This window comes from Scyliorhinus canicula, chromosome 7 (genome assembly GCF_902713615.1).
Source record: "Scyliorhinus canicula chromosome 7, sScyCan1.1, whole genome shotgun sequence".
Taxonomy (NCBI): domain Eukaryota; kingdom Metazoa; phylum Chordata; class Chondrichthyes; order Carcharhiniformes; family Scyliorhinidae; genus Scyliorhinus; species Scyliorhinus canicula.
Window position 1 is genome coordinate 10,700,279 of NC_052152.1, and position 18,750 is coordinate 10,719,028.

At 47.8% G+C, this 18,750-nt stretch overlaps 1 protein-coding gene across 1 annotated transcript in view; it reads left to right on the plus strand.

Moving 5' to 3' along the window:
- Positions 1–18,750, plus strand: part of LOC119968632 (E3 ubiquitin/ISG15 ligase TRIM25-like) — a 162,555-nt gene that overhangs the window by 102,530 nt on the left and 41,275 nt on the right. Inside the window, exons 13-15 of the mRNA XM_038801254.1 lie at positions 4,827–5,033; positions 7,695–7,790; positions 13,796–14,026. Coding sequence (XP_038657182.1) covers positions 4,827–5,033; positions 7,695–7,790; positions 13,796–14,026 — 534 coding nt within the window. The remainder of the gene's footprint in view (positions 1–4,826; positions 5,034–7,694; positions 7,791–13,795; positions 14,027–18,750) is intronic.

Sequence of the window (18,750 nt, forward strand, 5' to 3'; positions counted from 1 at the left end):
GGATTGAGCCATGGTTTTCGGTTGGCGAATGTACATACTGCATCCTTTGGCACGCAATTGTCCACACATTTGCTGATGAAGTCTGTGACGGTGGTGGCATTTACATTTAAGTTGGCCGCTGAGCTCTTAAATATGGACCAGTTCACTGTCTCCACGCAGTCACATAAGAGATCTTCTGTTTCCTCGTTCCAGCACTGCACGACTTTCTTAGCTGGATTTTCCTGCTTGAGTTTCTGCTTGTATGCCGGGAGAAGGAGCAATGTCTTATAGTTTTATTTCCCAAAGTGCGGCCGGGGAATGGAACGGTAGGCGCCCTTGATTTTTGAATAGCAGTGGTCAAGAGTGTTGTCGCCCCTGGTGGGACAGGAGATGTGCTGGTGGAATTTTGGCAGTACACTCTTGAGGTTGGCCTTGTTGAAGTCTCCGGCCATGATGAACAAGGCCTCCCGGTGTTCTGTTTCATAGTTGTTTATAACTGTGCCTTCTTCACTTCTGCCTGGGGTGGAATGTAGACCGCTGTGATAATGGCTGAAGTGAACTACGTGGAAGATAGTATGGGTGGCACTGCATGGTCAGGTATTCCAGGTCCTGGGAGCAGTAGGTCGCCAGGGTCGCCACATCCAAGCACCAGTAGGAGTTGATGAGGAGGCACACCCCTCCACCCTTTGCTTTGCCTGATGACGCGGTGCGGTTCGTCCAGTGAATTGAGAAGCCTTCAGGTTGTATGGCACAGTCTGCTGATGCGACCATCAATTCACTCGAGGCAGGAGTGGACGAGGGTAAAGCAGTTGATGTGGTGTATATGGATTTCAGTAAAGCGTTTGATAAGGTTCCCACGGTAGGCTATTGCAGAAAATACGGAGGCATGGGATTCAGGGTGACTTAGCAGTTTGGATCAGAAATTGGCTCGCTGTAAGAAGCCAATTGATGGGAAATGTTCAGCCTGGAGTTCAGTTACCAGTGGTGCACCACAGGGATCTGTTTTGGGGCCACTGCTGTTTGTAATTTTTATAAATGACCTGGAGGAGGACGTAGAAGGATGGGTTAGTAAATTTGCAGATGACACTAAAGTCCATGGAGTTGTGGACAGTGCGGAAGGATGTTGCAGGTTACAAAGGGACATAGATAAGCTGCAGAGCTGGGCTGAGAGATGGCAAATGAAGTTTGGAAGGAGTAACAGGAATACAGAGTACTGGGCTCATGGTAAGATTCTTGGTAGTGTGGATGAGTAGAGAGATCTCGGTGTCCATGTACATAGATCCATGAAAGTTGCCACCCAGGTTGATATGGTTGTTAAGAGGCCGTACAGTGTGTTAGCTTTTATTGGTAGACAGATTGAGTTTCGGAGCCATGAGGTCATGTTGCAGCTGTACAAAACTCTGGTACGGCTGCATTTGGTGTATTGCATGCAGTTCTGGTCGCCGCATTATCGGAAGGATGTGGAAGCTTTGGAACGGGTGCAGAGGAGATTTACCAGGATATTACCTGGTATGGAGGGAAGATCTTATGAGGAAAGGCTGAGGGACTTGAGGCTGTTTTCGTTAGAAGGTTAAGAGGTGATATGTATGATAAGGGAATAGTGTAGATGGGCTTTAGAGTGGTTTCACAGGTGGGTGCAACATCGAGGGCCGAAGGGCCTGTACTGCGCTGTAATGTTCTATGGAGTTATGATCGCTGTCTGTAAAATGTCCTCCCCCCCCCCCCCCCGCTGACACTTGCCCGTCATCCCATTCCATGGCACTTAGACATTTTTTTGGCTAAATTGCCTTTTCCGTGCTAGTCCATGGCACTTTGGGGTCTGTGCAGCTGAAAGAGGCGGGAGGCGGGACTTAATCTCTCAGATATGTCATTCATCTGAGATCAGAGTGCCATTTTTAAAAGGCATAGATGTCAAATAGCTGCTGCAGCCGCTCACGCCCCTCTCCCTGCCAATCGCTGGCAGGGCACTCCCTCCCCTCAGACTAATCACTGGCAAGGCCCCCCCCCCCCACCACCCCCCCCCCCCCCCAACCAGCCCCACATTCAGCACCCAAGCTCATTGCCTCAACCGCCGTAGTCCCCGACAGTCCCCCTGTGTCCCCCTCATTCTGCAAGCCCCCTTTTAACACCCATCTCAGTAGCACCCTCACCATCTCCTTTATGGGTCCCACTTCAGGCCCCAACCCTTGGCAGCTTTTGAAGTCTGAGTGGTGGCAAGATGGCAAGAACCCTCCCAATAATCAGCACCCGGGTGCCGAGGGGGTCCTTTATGGGAGGCGGGAGTCAGGGGGGCTTGTGCTGGGCTGGAGGGGGTCAGGTCGGGGATGGGGGGTCTCCCTTGGGGTGGGCCTTGTTTGGCTGCTCTGCCAAAGAGACACTCAGGGCTGGATTCGCAACCCCGCAAAGACTGAAGCGCGATTCCGATGGGATGGAGAATTGGGCTACAGGGAAAAGCGGAATCGGTGCCAGGCGCCAATCCGACTGCTGGGGAATGGTCTCTTTGGTCGGGACGCCCTGAGGGGGGGTCCCTTTAGTTAGAGGGTTTCTGTAGCGGGTCTCTCTCATCAGTGGGTCCATGTGGCAGTTTCCCTTCAGTTAGAGGGTCTTTGTGAGGGGTCTCTCTAGTTAGGGGATCCCTGTGTGGGGTTCCCTTCTGTTAGAGGGTCTCCTTGGGGGGTATCTCTCGACAGGGGGGTCCCGTAGGGGGTCCCTGTTGGGCTTCCTTCAGTTAGGCGCTATTTAAATCCCCCACATTAACCGTGACAGTGTCATTTCCTCCTGGTGGAAGGGGATCATCGCGTGAGGTAGGAGACTACCGGGTCGGGCCCATTAATAATATGCTAACGGCCATTACTGTGAAATTCGCATACCCACGCACTGGTGCGGGGCGTGGAACACATCCACACCACCATCAAGGCCCTGGAACATGGTGCTCCTGACGCCCGACCGCAATTCGCGTTTCCGGCGTCGCTGGACGGAGAATCCCGCCCATCATCTCCCAAACGGAGAATCCACCCCTCGGTGTCTCTGAAATATACGTCCCTCATAATAAAGTGAAAGCGATCCCATCTGTACCCCTGAACCCTTTCAAAATTCTGTCAGTCTGCCAAGTGTAAAAGCCTGTGAGACGAAAGTAAAAATGATCCTTTTAAAATGTTGGAAACCTTTGAAGTGGTTTTCATGCAGCCAATTTAATTGCCCTTTCAAGTATAGTCTGCGTGTTTGGTTAGAAGGCTGAAAGTTTTGAACTCGATTTTATTTTGGGCGGTTCTGTGACGGGAGCGGAAAAACCCACGCAATGCCCAAACCACATTTTACGTCAGCTGGAATCCTCAGCGGGACTGCATCAACCCCGCCAGTGACATATCAGCAATCCCGACAAAACGTCATTGTGATAAATTTGAGTCTCACTATCAGGATGATCCATTCACGCTGCCGTTCGTGCATACCGCTGTGAATTACGACTGGTCTCCCATGGCACGCACCAGAGGAGCTCAGGTGGGTCGATCACTGCAAGGGTGGAGAGCCACGCCTGGGCAGTAACTACCCAGGCACTGCCAGTGACTACCCCATGGCACTGCCCCCTGCTTTATCTTCCCCTCTGACTCTTAGCACCCCAAGTGCTCCACTGAGCGTCGGTCTGGATTATGCACTTAAGTGGGACTTTAAGCCGCAATCTTGTGACCGAGAGGCAGCCACAACGATGCACTTCGCAATGTGATCTCTGTCCTGGAGTTTTCCTTCCTGCATTTTATGCCAGTAAACAGTCCAGCTTAGGCTGTTTGTTCACTTTTGGAAATGTGATGAGAGCGAGAATCCCTTTATTTGTTGTTGCTTTTGGAACCTCATTGGGCGCTCCACAGGAAAACTGGGCATTTTGATTAGCAATAATAATAAATATTCTGTATTAGTGTCACAGGTAGGCTTACATTAACACTGCAATGAAGTTACTGTGAAAATCCCCTCGTCGCCACATTCCGACTGTTCGGGTACGCTGAGGGAGAATTCAGAATGTCCAATTCACCTAACGTCTTTCGGGACTTGTGGGAGGAAAGCGGAGCACCCGGTGGAAACCCACGCAGACATGGGGAGAACGTGCAGACTTTGCACAGACAGTGGCCCAAGCAGGGAATCGAACCTGGATGCTGTGAAGCAACAGAGCTACCCACTGTGCTGCTGTGTTCGGAGTTATCACTAAATCCAAAAAGAGACATTGTAACATCATCAACGAATCATCACTGAATATTAGAAGTCCTTGACATTTTTATTGAATGTAACTTTTTTGCAAAGTTTCCACAGTTGAATATTCTAAAACAAAATGAAAGAAACGCACTGATACTAGTGAATATTTACCAACAACATTCTGGCTGTAAACTGTGAAATTGGAAACTTGAACTATTGTTGCTGAACTGGGATAACACAATACACAGGGTTAACCAGCAGTGAAAGTGAAACTATCAACTGCAATCTCTCTGGGCAGAATATTGCTGCTCTCATTGTCTTGGCTGTACTCCGTGAAGCCTCTCCTCCATGGGGAGCTCAGAAAGATGGAAGCCGGAGCTTGTAAGGAGGATTTGAACTGCACTGTGTGTCACCAGGTGTACAGAGACCCTGTCACACTACCCTGCCGGCACTGCTTCTGCCTCAAGTGCATCGAGGATGTTTGGCCTCAAGTAAGTGATCAGAATGGGTTCCACTGTCCTCGGTGTCACAAGAAATTCAACCCCGAGCCCAGTTTGGAGGGGATCACCCCCACTGTTACCTGTGATCACTGCAGCGAGAGTCAATCCCCAGCTGTGAAGACATGTCTGAAGTGTGAGACCTCTTTTTGCCCCCTTCATTTGAAGCCGCATTTGACAAAAGAGATCTTCACAGATCATGAGCTAGTTGACACTGCGACTGATCTTACTCAGAGAAAATGCCCAGACCATAAGAAGATCCTTGAGTATTTCTGTGAGGATGATGGAACCTGTGTGTGTTCTTCATGTGGAATAACAGGCAGCCACAAATCCCATAAAATAGTGAACCTGGATGAGGCACAAGAGGCAAGGAAGGTAAGATCCAATTTTATTCTTGTCTCAGATTTCATAACTTGTGGTTTCTTGCCAACCGAAGAGCTTTTAAAGTATTATCGGTGCAAAAGAGCAAAAAGCCTCCCTTATGCGGAGTGACATTTGGTGAATGTTTCCAAAAGTGAATTGTCTCCGTGCCTTGACAAGTGGAAACGGGTTTCAGGAATGCTACCCTGCAGCATTGTGTGGCTGAAAAAAGCAGCATTACCTCAGTCAAAGTCTCTGGGTTGAGAAGTGAATTGGGACAGTTTTAGATTCGCACAGTCTCGGAATGGTCCCTTTACTCACAGGGAATACAAGTTGGGTATAGGGTAAAAACATGGTGGGCATGATTTAATAACCTCCCTATTCCTTGTGTGGGCTTGATGGAGACTCAGGGAAAAGGAAACAAGGTGGGAAGGAGGATATCATTAGGTGAAAGCAGCAGCTTCGGTTTCCCGACATCTTGTGGAGTTCACGAAATAAAATGTAATAATAATCTTTATTGTCACAAGTAAGCTTACATTAACACTGCAGTGAAGTTACTATGAAAGTTCCCTAATCACCACACTCCGCCGCCTGTTCGGGTACACAGAAGGAGAATTTAGAATGTCCAATTCACCTAACAGCATGTCTTTCGGGACTTATGGGAGGAAACCGGAGCACCCGGAGGAAACACACGCAGCCACGGGGAGAACTTGCAGACTCTGCACAGACAGTGACCCAAGCCAGGAATCGAACCTGGGACCCTGGAGCTGTGAAGCAACAGTGCTAACCACTGTGCTACCATGTCGATGGTGTGTCAGTAGCATAGCCGGCATCACACTGCCCGGTGTCAGGAAACATTCCACCATCCATCTGAAATTCCTTGAATGTTCATTAAATGATACTTTTACCAAATTCAGCCTTTCTTCAAGGTTAAGTCAGTCCGCTTCCTGTTAGCTGATGGCTTAAATATGGCACACACCAGACGAGATTTTTTAATCTCTGGATATTAGGTGAGGTTTTTATTCTTATCTAAATCATCAGCAAAGAAGGGCATGAACAGGAGAAGCTCAATGCTCCAATAAAGGCAAGAATGGGCAGCAGGCGGAGGAAGGGGGTGCATGCAGAGGGTAGCTGTCAGGATTACAATCGGCACAGTGGTTGAGCTGGCAAGATGGTGGTGGTGGTTGTCAGCGTCTCAAACAGAAGTACTGCAAGGCACTGGTATGTGTGGGGACAAGGTGGAAAATGAATCCGAAGGGAGCCAGGATCCAGGGTTCGGGTTCATAGTTGCAAACAGCTGGTCCTGTATTTTCAAGATGTGGAGATGCCGGCGTTGGACTGGGGTGAGCACAGTAAGAAGTCTTACAACACCAGGTTAAAGTCCCCTGGTGTTGTAAGACTTCTTACTGTATTTTCAAGGCATTGTGGACCCGAAATGGGTCTCATTACATCTAATTCATTTAAAACAATGGGTCGTGGGAGGAGAGGATTCACCAGAGGACGGCCATGGCTGAACATGAACATAGGCCACCAGGTCCCCAGACAGCATCAGCCGAGCAGGTGAGAGACCATGAGGAAGGCAACCTCGCTGTAGAACACCAGCACCTCAGCCTGTGTTCAGAACGTGCACTAAATACCTTCAGAGGCAGTGCCAGATTTGGCAAAGGCTTTCCTAGGATGCAGTCACACACCTGTGTGTGTGCTCCGACACCGAGATCTACAGGCCCATGGTTATGGAGGAAAGCAGATGCTTATCAGCCCCAAGATAATGCTGAATTTCTATGGCAATGGTATTCCATGATTCCCTCCTCAACCCAGCCTGCTGGAAGCCCTCAGGCACCAGTAGTGGGGATGAAGAGTAGCTGTTCACCTTGACCAAGGCCAGAGAGGATGTTAATCTGGCGGTCAGTTGCTGCTCCTTCTTCCTCTCAATGCACAGTAGTACCTTCTTGTATCCCCCAAGAAAAGGGACACCTGGAGCAAGGTCCAGTCTCCTTGTTCCCCTCTCACTTGGTCACTGCTGTACTGAGCCCATGACTAGAGTGAAGGAATGCATACACGCTCCGTGCTCGACGTGGCTCTCTATTGTGGTCACAAACCTCTGCATGGGGGAAGCCATGTTCTCACATGCCGTAGCCATGGTGCAACTCAAGGTTTTGATGACTCCTCTACCTGTGCTCGTTCCCGAAAAGCCTCTGGCACCTCTGCCAGAATTTTTCCCGCCTGTCTTTGCATCTCCAGCAGGTTTATGTTGGCCGAGGCCAAAGGGCCATCATCAGCCTGGAACTCCGAAAGTCTTCGAACATGGGGGTGGCTTTTATAGAATGGACAATGGGGTCAAGTGATGGCAGGAGCGAAAAATTCCTTCTCACCCCCCCGCTGCTTAATTAACCATCTTAAACGTGCATGTGTGATAACTCCCAACACCTGAACAGATGTGGCGCTAACTTCTGAGTCCGCTGTCGTGAGCCACCCGCTTTTGGTTCAATTCCATCCCCTGGGAATGAGTTTAACCTCGTTGGGACCATGAGGTTACGCCTAATATTTATGTTCAGTGAGCAGAAACTGACCATCCCCTGAACCACTTTGTTGCCAAGACTCAGATGGCATTGAAACAATTTCTTTTTAAATTCAAGTTCAGAGTTCTGATTTGAAATATTTCAATTGTCTTCACAGAAAAAATTGAAGAATGAAGTTGGAAAACTCCAGAGAGTTCAGCAGAACTTTTCCATCAAAGATAAAGACTTGAAGAAATCAGAAGCGGAATTAAAGGTAAAACCTATTGCGCAATGAGCTTTTCATTTCTACAGAGGAAATATCCATCTCAGTAACTGTTCCTTTCATCAAGTTGGTTCTGTTGGATTTGTAAATGTGAATTCTTTACAATACAAGGAATGAGACACCGCTGGGAGTGCGTTACAAGCTGAGGGTCCTCGGGTTTGACACATTAAAATGCTCTTGGATTTCACCTGAAATCTGATACACAAATGGATTGTTTTCGGCATGGATTTACACAACTTCCTGTTTCAATTGCAGTGAAGTTCATTTTATACTTTACATGCAAACTGAAAGAGCAGGAATGTCAAAGTTTTCAGTTGCTACGTAATAAAAACAGGAGAGAAAGACAAGAACTGGGCAAACAAGGCATTAATGCAGGAGGGAAACTTAGGTGTGTGGCTCAAATAAGTATTCTTCATACAAACGCAAGGGTTGTAAGGAAGGAATATAATGAACTGGAGATGCATATTCTGCTGGAAGGGGCGTGACACGGTAGCCATTATTGAGACATGACTGCAAGATAGTCAGATTGGGATGTGAATATATCAGGTTATAGGTCTGCGAGAAAGATAGTGAATATTGTGCAGCATAATATTATATATATTGACTGAGAATTATTTTACTTCCCTTGGGCTGATGTGGCCCATCCAAAGCTGGTCCCCTAAGCCAGGCATTGTCAAACTCGGGGTCGCGACCCACCCGTGGGTCACGGGCGGGTGTCGAGGGTCACGAAGCCATCCATCGCGACGCTCCCGATCACGCAAATCCGTGCGCAACAGTCAGCTTTTAATAATGCCTGCTGCGAGCGGCCTTCAAAATGGCCAGGAACAGAATGCGCATGCGCACCGATGATCACGCCCGCATGCGCAGTGCGGCCGCATTTTTTTTTACATGTTCGCAACCTTTTTTTTCAAGTTCGGGGGGCCAAAGAGACCAAAGGGGCAAAGGGACCATTGGGGCCAAAGGGACCCAAAAGCATTACCTCCATTTTTGTCAGTAATAAACAAGGTAAGAGAAAATAGTGGGTCGTGAAGGTCGGCCGGTGTAGGCCGCAAAGATCAGGCGGCATGGGTCACGACAGTTGGCCAGCGTGGGTCGCGAAGGTCAGCCGATTGGTAAAAATGGGTCCCCGGAAGAAAAGTTTGAAAAACACTGCCCGAAGCCAATCCAGCAAGCTTCATTCCACTGCCCTATCACTATGGCCCTGCACGTTTCTTCCCCTGAAGTGACAATCCAATTTCCTTTTGAAATCATGCACGTAAGCAGCACGGTCTAGGCCATTATAATTCACTGCATAAAATAGTTTTCCCTCACGTCCCGCCCCCACCCCCCATATCGTTCACACAAAACCTGAAATCCCTGGTCCTTGCACCTTCAGCTTTTCTTTCTCCATCAAATCTAAATCTTGTACATTTCTAAAAAATCTCCCCTCAGCCTCCTTAGCTCCAAAGAGAACAATACCAGTTTCCCCAACCTAATTTTGTGGCAAAAATCTCTCATCCCGGAGACTATTCTGGTAAATCTTCTCAGCACCTTCTTAAGGACAATCGCATGCTCCCTAAGTGTGGTAGAACTGCAGTCAATACTCCAACTGTGGTCCAACCAGAGTTTGATGCAAATTCAGTCTAACTTTGTTGGTTTTGTACTCAATGTGAACTCTGAGATCCCACCTGCTTTGGTAATGCCCTGAAACCTTCAAACTTCTATTCACATGAACCACCAGATTCCTCTGTTCCTGAACATTCTTTAGAACTATGCCATGTCATGCCTTTCCCAATCCTTTCTGCCAAAATACATCACCTCACACTTCTCGGTACTAAATTTCACTTGTCTGCCCGCTTTACTTGTCTGCTCGCTTTACTGCCCGCTTTACTAAATTTCACTTGTCTGCCCGCCTTACTAACGTAGCGACGTCCTGTTACAGTTAAACTGGGAAGCCAGGGAGGAGATTGCAGAGCCTTTGTCCTTGATCTTTATGTCATCTTTGTCAACAGGAATAGTGCCGGAAGACTGGAGGATAGCAAATGTTGTCCACTTGTTCAAGAAGGGGAGTAGAGACAACCCTGGTAATTATAGATCTGTGAGCCTTACTTCGGTTGTGGGTAAAATGTTGGAAAAGGATATAAGAGATAGGGTTTATAATCATCTTGAAAAGAACAAGTTGATTAGCGATACTCAACACGGTTTTGTGAAGGGTAGGTCATTCCTCACAAACCTTATTGAGTTTTTTGAGAAGGTGACCAAACAGGTGGATCAGGGTAAAGCTGTTGATGTGGTGTATATGGATTTCAGTAAGGCGTTTGATAAGGTTCCCCACGGTAGGCTATTGCAGAAAATAAGGAAGTATGGAATTGAAGGTGATTTAGCGGTTTGGATCAGTAATTGGCTAGCTGAAAGAAGACAGAGGGTGGTGGTTGATGGCAAATGTTCATTCTGGAGTTCAGTTACTAGTGGTGTACCGCAAGGATCTGTTTTGGGGCCACTGCTGTTTGTCATTTTTATAAATGACCTGGAAGAGGGTGTAGAAGGATGGGTTAGTAAATTTGAAGATGACACGAAGGTCGGTGGAGTTGTGGATAGTGCTGAAGGATGTTATAGGATACAGAGGGACATAGATAAGCTGCAGAGCTGGGCTGAGAGGTGGCAGATGGAGTTTAATGCGGAAAAGTGTGAGGTGGTTCACTTTGGAAGGAGTAACAGGAATGCAGCGTACTGGGCTAATGACAAGATTCTTGGTAGTGTAGATGAACAGAGAGATCTCGGCATCCAGGTACATAAATCCCTGAAAGTTGCCACCCAGGTTAATAAGGCTGTTAAGAAGGCATATGGTGTGCTAGCCTTTATAAGCAGGGGATTGAGTTTCGGAACCACAAGGTCATGCTGCAGCTGTACATAACTCTGGTGCGGCCGCACCTGGAGTACTGCGTGCAGTTCTGGTCACCACATTATAGGAAGGATGTGGAAGCTTTGGAAAGGGTTCAGAGGAGATTTACTAGGATGTTGCCTGGTATGGAGGGAAGGTCTTACGAGGAAAGGCTCAGAGAATTGAGGTTGTTTTCGTTAGAGAGGAGAAGGCTGAGAGGTGACTTAATAGAGACATATAAGATAGTCAGAGGGTTAGATAGGGTGGACAGTGAGAGTCTTTTTCCTCAGATGGTGATGACCAACACGAGGGGACATAGCTTTAAATTGAGGGGTGATAGATATAGGACAGATGTCAGAGGCAGTTGCTTTACTCAGCGAGTAGTAGAGGTGTGGAACGCCCTGCCTGCAACAGTAGTAGACTCGCCAACTTTAAGGGCATTTAAGTGGTCACTGGATAGACATATGGATGAAAATGGAATAGTGTAGGTCAGATAGGCTTCAGATGGTTTCACAGGTCGGCGCAACATCGAGGGCCGAAGGGCCCGTACTGCGCTGTAGTGTTCTATGTAGTGTTCTATGTTCTAATAGTCAGCAAGGGTTTCAGAAGAGAAAGTCTTACTCGATCACCTTGCTGAATAGTTTAAACAGGTAATAGAGAGAGCATACAAGGACCACTCAGTAGATGTAATTTATCTTGATTTTCAAAAGACTTTGATGAGGTATCGTACAATACATGAATGACTACGGTCAGAGAATGCAGAGCCAGATTCAGTAGCAGAATGGATTGCTCGCTGACTTCAAGACAATATGTACAGAGTGGGGGACAAAGAGTTATTGAGAGCTGCAGAAAATGGGAAGTCGTGTTCCTCAAGGATCAGCACTGCGACATTGCTATTCACAATTTAGATTAATAATTTATACTTTGGGATCTAGAACATAGAACAGTACAGCACAGAACAGGCCCTTCGGCCCTCGATGTTGTGCCGAGCCATGATTACCCTACTCAAACCCACGTATCCACCCTATACCCGTAACCCAACAACCCCCCCTTAACCTTACTTTTTAGGACACTACGGGCAATTTAGCATGGCCAATCCACCTAACCCGCACGTCTTTGGACTGTGAGAGGAAACCGGAGCACCCGGAGGAAACCCACGCACACACGGGGAGGACATGCAGACTCCGCACAGACAGTGACCCAGCCGGGAATCGAACCTGGGACCCTGGAGCTGTGAAGCATTTATGCTAACCACCATGCTACCGTGCTGCCCGCAGCGCAATCTAAAACACAATTTCAAAATTTACTGATGACCCCAAATTTAGTCATTACTGAGAACTGCGACAAATTACATGACGATATTAGCAAACTAACAGAATGGACATATTAACATCATTGAATGTGGCTATAATATTTTGGCAAGAAAAATAAGGAGGATATAAATCTACTAATTACTAAAAGTCGCAACATAGGTTAATGAGGTCACAGAAATACAAAGTAAGCTCTCGGGGTAAAAGTAAAGATGCAGTGCCAAACTTGTATTGTTAGACCACCACTTGGAGCACTGTGTACAGTTCTCATTGTCATAGTATAAAAAAAGATATTGGGGGCAATTCTCCGAGCCCCGCGCAGGGCCATGACGCCCCGGTGCCGGCGCACGATTCTCCGTGGTGTGGAGAACCGGCGCCATTTGTGCCACTGCGTTTGCCACACCGCGGGCCACTGGAATCGGCGGGGCCTGCCGATTCTCCGGCCCGAATGGGCCGAGCAGCTGCTTCGACACGACAGAGTCCCGCCGGCGCAGTCCACCCCTGGTCGATTCCGGCAGGAACTCTGTGGGAACACTCGGGGGGCGGCCTGTGGGGGGGTGCTCCTTCACCGGGGGGGATCTCCGAAGAGGTCTGGCCCGCGATCGGTTCCCACTGATCGGCGGGCCGGCCTCCCCCCCCCCCCCCCCCCCCCCCCCCCCGGGCCTACAGTCCGCTGCGGCCAGACCCTGAACACCGACCCCATGTTGGGTCAGGGCTGGCACGCGTAAGAAGTTCCCCGCGCATGCGCAGGATGGCGCGGCCCAACTGCGCATGCGCAGGATTGAGCTGGCCCAACTGCGCATGCGCGGGTTAGCGCCGGGCCCATTTGGCGCCACGTATGGAGGCTGGAGCAGCGTGAACCACTGTGGTGAACACTGTGGGGGCCAGAATAGGATGTGCCCGGGTCTTGTTTGAGCCGTCGTGAAACGCGATGGCGTTCACGATGGCGCTAACACTTGGCCGCCATATCCGAGAATCGCCCCCATAGCGGCACTGGAGAGGGTGGAAAAAGATGTACATGATGATGCCAGAACAGTCCCCAAAAATAATAACAAAGGGTTCATGCTGTTTCTATCTGGATGACTGGAATGCAAGGTGATAGAATTCCTGCTTCAGCTATACAATGTCTTGGTTAAACTGAAATGTAAGTACCGTGGGAAATTATGTGTGTCACACTTCAGGGCGGAAATATATTGGGCTTGGAGTGTGTGCAGCGTTGAATTACCAGAAAGATACCTGCACTCCAAAGGTTAAATATTGGAAGGGATTTCTCAAATTGGGGTTGTGTTCCCTGAATTTTAAAGATTAAGTGTTGATTTGTTAGACGTTGACTAGATATTAAAGGGAACAGATAGAGTGGAGTGAGTGGATAGAGAGAAACTATGTTCATAGGTTGGGGAGTCTAGGATGTGCTGCATAGTCTAAAAATTACAGCCAGACCCCTTGTTGGAGCAAAATTGTGAAAGATATCTACACACAAAGTTTTAAACTCTCCTCCACAAATGATAATTGATCCTCGATCAATTGTGAACTTTAAATTTGAGGTTGATAGATTTATGTTAACCACAGATGATAGAGATGGGGCAAAGGTGGCTAGAGGTTGCACATAAGTCATGATTTCGTTAACTGGCAGCATGATTGTGCATTTAAATGACCTTCTCTTGTTCCTATGAAACTATGTTCCTCGACAGGAAAAACTGGGAATAGTCCAATCTGTTTATCCAATTGTGCATAAAAAGCACATTTCCCGATACTTACCACAGTATCCTTGATCAACAAACTGGTGTGAGGGTGGTTTGTAATGGAAGTGTGGGATGGATTTTCAGACAATCACCAGTAAGCTGAAAGGAGAACTGTTGCAGAAGTTCTCGGAAAGGAGGAAGCAATTGGACAAAGACGAAGAGTGTGTACTGAGAATGATTGATGAGGAGGAGCACTGCCGACTCTCTGCGATTCAGGGCTGTTCAGCAACATTACAGAGTATGGTGGAACAGCTCAACTTAACAAAGGAAGAAGCACAGAAACTGATGGAGAAGGACTGTATCTTATTTATTCAGGTACGCTGAATTTGTTTTCCTTGTTTCTTTCCTGCTCTTCCCCGACTTCTGAAGTCACTGATATTAATGCTGTGCCTTATCTAAGTCTATTCAAGTGTGTGATTGAAAAAATTCACACATTATCAACTCCTCAGGGCATCTCACAAAGGTTTTGTAAGACAAGGGGCACAATTCTCCCAAAGGGAGACAAACAGCCGATGCCGGAGTGAAACCCGGAGTGTTTCACTCCGGCGTTGGAGACCGCTCCTCGCCCCCTATTCCCCCCCCCCCCAGGGGCTACGAGCAGCGGCGTGTGAATTTTGCGCGCCGGGCCTTGACGCTTGCGTCAAAGCGGCGCACCGGGAATGACGTGGCCGGCCCCAACCCGCGCATGAGTGGTTGCCGTCTTCCCCTCCGCTGCCCCGCAAGACATGGCGGCTTGATCTTGCAGGGCGGTGGAGGGAAAAGTGTGTGTCTTTTAGAGACGCCGGCCCGACGATCGGTAGGCACCGATCACGGGCCAGACACCCCCTGAGCATGCCCGTGGTGCTCGATCCTTCCTCTGCCCCCCACAGGCCCCACACACAGCAGTCGCGGCTGTTCAAGCTGGCAGCGACCAGGTGTGGTTGGTGCCGGCATGAACCGGTCGGATTCGGCAGGCCGCTCGGCCCATACGGGCCGGAGAATCGTCGGTCGCCGTTAGAAACGGCAAGCGGTGATTCTCCGAGCGGCCTGTCGCAAAACGCGACACGCCATTTTGGGTGGGGGGGGTGGGAGTATCGCGGGGGGTGCCAGGGCAGCGTGGCGTGATTCGCCTGGCCCTCCCGCGATTCTCCCACCCGGTGTGGGGGGCGGAGAATCGCGCCCAAGAACTATTGGTGAGATACTTATTGATATGATGCCCAGACAGGATTAGACATAAATAAACAGTTAATATGGGATCAGTTTTAATAGAACATAGAACAGTACAGCACAGAACAGGCCCTTCGGCCCTCAATGTTGTGCCGAGCAATGATCACCCTACTCAAACCCACGTATCCACCCTATACCTGTAACCCAACAACCCCCCCCCTTTACCTTACTTTTTTTTTTAGGACTCTACGGGCAATTTAGCATGGCCAATCCACCTAACCCGCACATCTTTGGACTGTGGGAGGAAACCGGAGCACCCGGAGGAAACCCACGCACACACGGGGAGGACGTGCAGACTCCACACAGACAGTGACTCAGCCGGGAATCGAACCTGGGACCCTGGAGCTGTGAAGCATTTATGCTAACCACCATGCTACCATGCTGCCCTCAATATGAACCTTAAATCAGCAGCAGTTGGCAGTATGTGCCCAGATTTCCCGATGGTTATAATAGTTGATAATTTAGTTAGTTATTTTTAGCAGGCAAGGTGTATGTCATAATTTTCTGACACTTTTGTGGTGGCTTGAATGGTACTTGCCACTTTTAGCATGAACAATGTGCAGAAAATATCTCTACATCTGACATTTAATTGAGGGATGCCATTGGTGAGGCAGCTGAAGATGGTTGGGGGTAAGACACTGCTCTGAGGAAATCCTTCAGTGTTGCCCCGGAGATGGGCTAATTGGGCTCCAACAACCACAAGCATCATCCTTTACGCCAAATATAACCCAACCAGTGGAGAGCTATTTACCTGCTTCCCATTGACTTAGCTTTACATGAGTTCCTTGGCGTCCAACTTGGCCAAAAGCTGCTTTGTTATGAAGGGTGGTCACTGCCACCACACCTCCAGAATTCAGCTTGATAGCCATGTTTGTACCAAGGCGATAACAAAGCTCCAGAGCCAAGTGGCCCTGTCAGAACCAAAACTGAGCATTTTATCCACATAATTCAGAGGAGCTCACTTTGAAGTAAGTTTCTTTCATTCATAGGCTAAATGCTGCTGGTGGGAAATGGATACCAATGCTGTATCTGTACCAGAACATCTTTGCTAGGACCAAGTCTAGTTCTGAAGAGCAAGTCATCAGTACATAACAACATAAGAACTAGGAGTAGGAGTAGGGACAAGTTTGCTTGAAGAGGTCTTTGATTATGTTGCCCGCTTTCCCAAGGCAGCGGGGGGTGTAGACAGAGTCAATGGATGTGAGGCAGGTTCGTGTAATGGACCTGGGGTGTGTTCACGACTCTGTAGTTTCCTGTGGTCTTGGGCAGAGCAGTGGCCATACCAGGCTTTGATGGAGCCAAATAGGATGCTTTCTATGGTGCACCTGTAAAAATTGGTAAGAGTCAATGTGGACATGCTGAATTTCCTTCATTACCTGAGGAAGTCTAGGTACTGTTGTGCTTTCTTGGTCGTAGCGTCGACGTGGGTGGACCAGGACAGATTTTTGGCAATATGCATACCTAGGAATTTGAAGCTGTCAACCATCTCCACCTCGGCCCCATTGATGCAAATAGGGGTGTCTACGATACTTTGCTTCCTGAAGTCAATGACCAGCTCTTTATTTTTGCTGGCACTGAGGGATAGATTGTTGTCACTGCACCACTCCACTAGGTTCTCTATCTCCCTCCTGTATTCTGACGCAACGTTGTTCGAGATTCGACCCACTACAGTCGTGTCGTCAGCAAATTTGTAAATAGGGTTGAAGCCATATTTTGCCACACAGTCGTGTGCGTATAGGGAGTACCAAGGCAATAACAAAGCACTGGAGCCAAGTGGCCCTGCCAGAACCCAAACTGAGCATTTTATCCACATAATTCAGAGGAGCTCACTTCGAAGTAAGTTTCTTTCATTCATAGGCTAAATGCCGCTGGTGGGAAATGGATACCAATGCTTTATCTGTACCAGAACATTTTTGCTAGGACCAAGTCTCGTTCTGAAGAGCAAATCTTCAGTACATAACAACATAAGAACTAGGAGCAGGAGTAGACCATCTGGCCCTTCAAGTCTGCTTTGCCATTCAAAAAGAACATGGCTGATCTTTTTGCAGACTCAGCTCCACTTACCCTGAATTCAGAAAAAGATAACCCTGAATTCCTTTACTGTTCAAAAATCTATCTTTGCCGTAAAAACATTTAACGAGCTGGTCTCAACTGCTTCACTGGACAGGGAATTCCACAAATTCAAAACCCTTTGGGTGAAGAAATTCTTCCTCAACTCAGTCCTAAATCTGCTTACCCTTATTTTGAGGCTATGCACCCTCGTTCTAGTTTCACCCACCGGTGGAAACAATCTCCCTGCTTCTATCTTAACTATTCCCTTCATAATTTTATATGCTTCTATCAGATCCCCCTCAATCTTCGAACTTCCAATGAGTATAGTCCCAGTCGACTGAATCTCCCCTCATAATAAATGCGTGGCTCGAGAGATGGTGCAAGAGGGAGGGATTCAAATTCCTGGGGCATTGGAACTGGTTCTGGGGGAGGTGGGATCAGTACAAACCGGACGGTCTGCACCTGGACAGGGCTGGAACCGATGTCCTGGGGGGGTGTTTGCTAGAGCTGTTGGGGAGGGTTTAAACTAACGTGGCAGGGGGATGGGAACCAATGCAGGAAGTCGGAAGGTAGTAAAACAGGGACAGAAACAAAAGGCAGTAAAGAGGAAAGTGTAAGGCAGAGGAGCCATAGTGAAAAATCAAAAAGGGCGATAGTACAAGGTACAGTGACTGAGGGAAGCTCAGTGAATAGGCCCAGTAATACTAAAAGGAATAAAACGGGAAATAAAAACATAAATGGTAAATGACGCGGCAGGTTGTTACATGAAGATATGGGTTCAACGACAAGAAAAATTAGGAGAAACGTTAAGAGGAAATATAACTTAGAAGAGGTTCCTGATCGAGGTGTTAAGATTCAAAACAGAGGTATAAAAGCCAACATATGTGTACTTTACCTGAATGCTCGTAGTATTCGCAAATTGTCGTGAATCACTATGATTTAGTGGCCATTACTGAAACATGGTTAAAGGATGGTCACGACTGGGAGTTAAATATCCGAGGGTATCAAACTATTCGGAAGGACAGAGTGGATGGTAAGGAAGGTGGTGTAGCTCTGTTATTTAAGGTTAACATCCGGGCAATAGTAAAGGATGACATCGGTGCTATGGAGGATAAGGTTGAATCCATTTAGGTGAAAATCAGGAATAGTAAGGTGAAAAAGTCACTGATGGAGTAGTCTATAGGCCACCAAATAGTAGCATTATGGCGGGGCAGGCAATAAACAAAGAAATAACTGATGCATGTAGAAATGGTACAGCAGTTATCATGGGGGATTTTAATCTACATGTCGATTGGTTTAACCAGGTCGGTCAAGGCAGCCTTGAGGAGAAGTTTATAGAATGTATCCGTGATAGTTTCCTAGAACAGTCTGGAACCTACAAGGCAACAATCGGTCCTAGATCTGGTCCTGTGTAATGAGACAGGATTGATTAATGATCTCATAGTTAGGGATCCTCTCGGAAGGAGCGATCACAATATGGTGGAATTTAAAATACAGATGGAGGGTGAGAAAGTAAAATCAAACACTCCTGTTTTGTACTTAAACAAAGGAGATTACAATTGGATGAGAGAAGAGCTAGCTAAGTTAGACTGGCAGCAAAGACTTTATGGTGGAACAGTTGAGGAACAGTGGAGAACCTTCCAAGCGATTTTTCACAGTGCTCAGCAAAGGTTTATACTAACAAAAAGGAAGGACGGTAGAAAGAGGGAAAATCGACTGTGGATATCTAAGGAAATAAGGGAGAGTATCAAATTGAAGGAAAAAGCATACAAAGTGGCAAA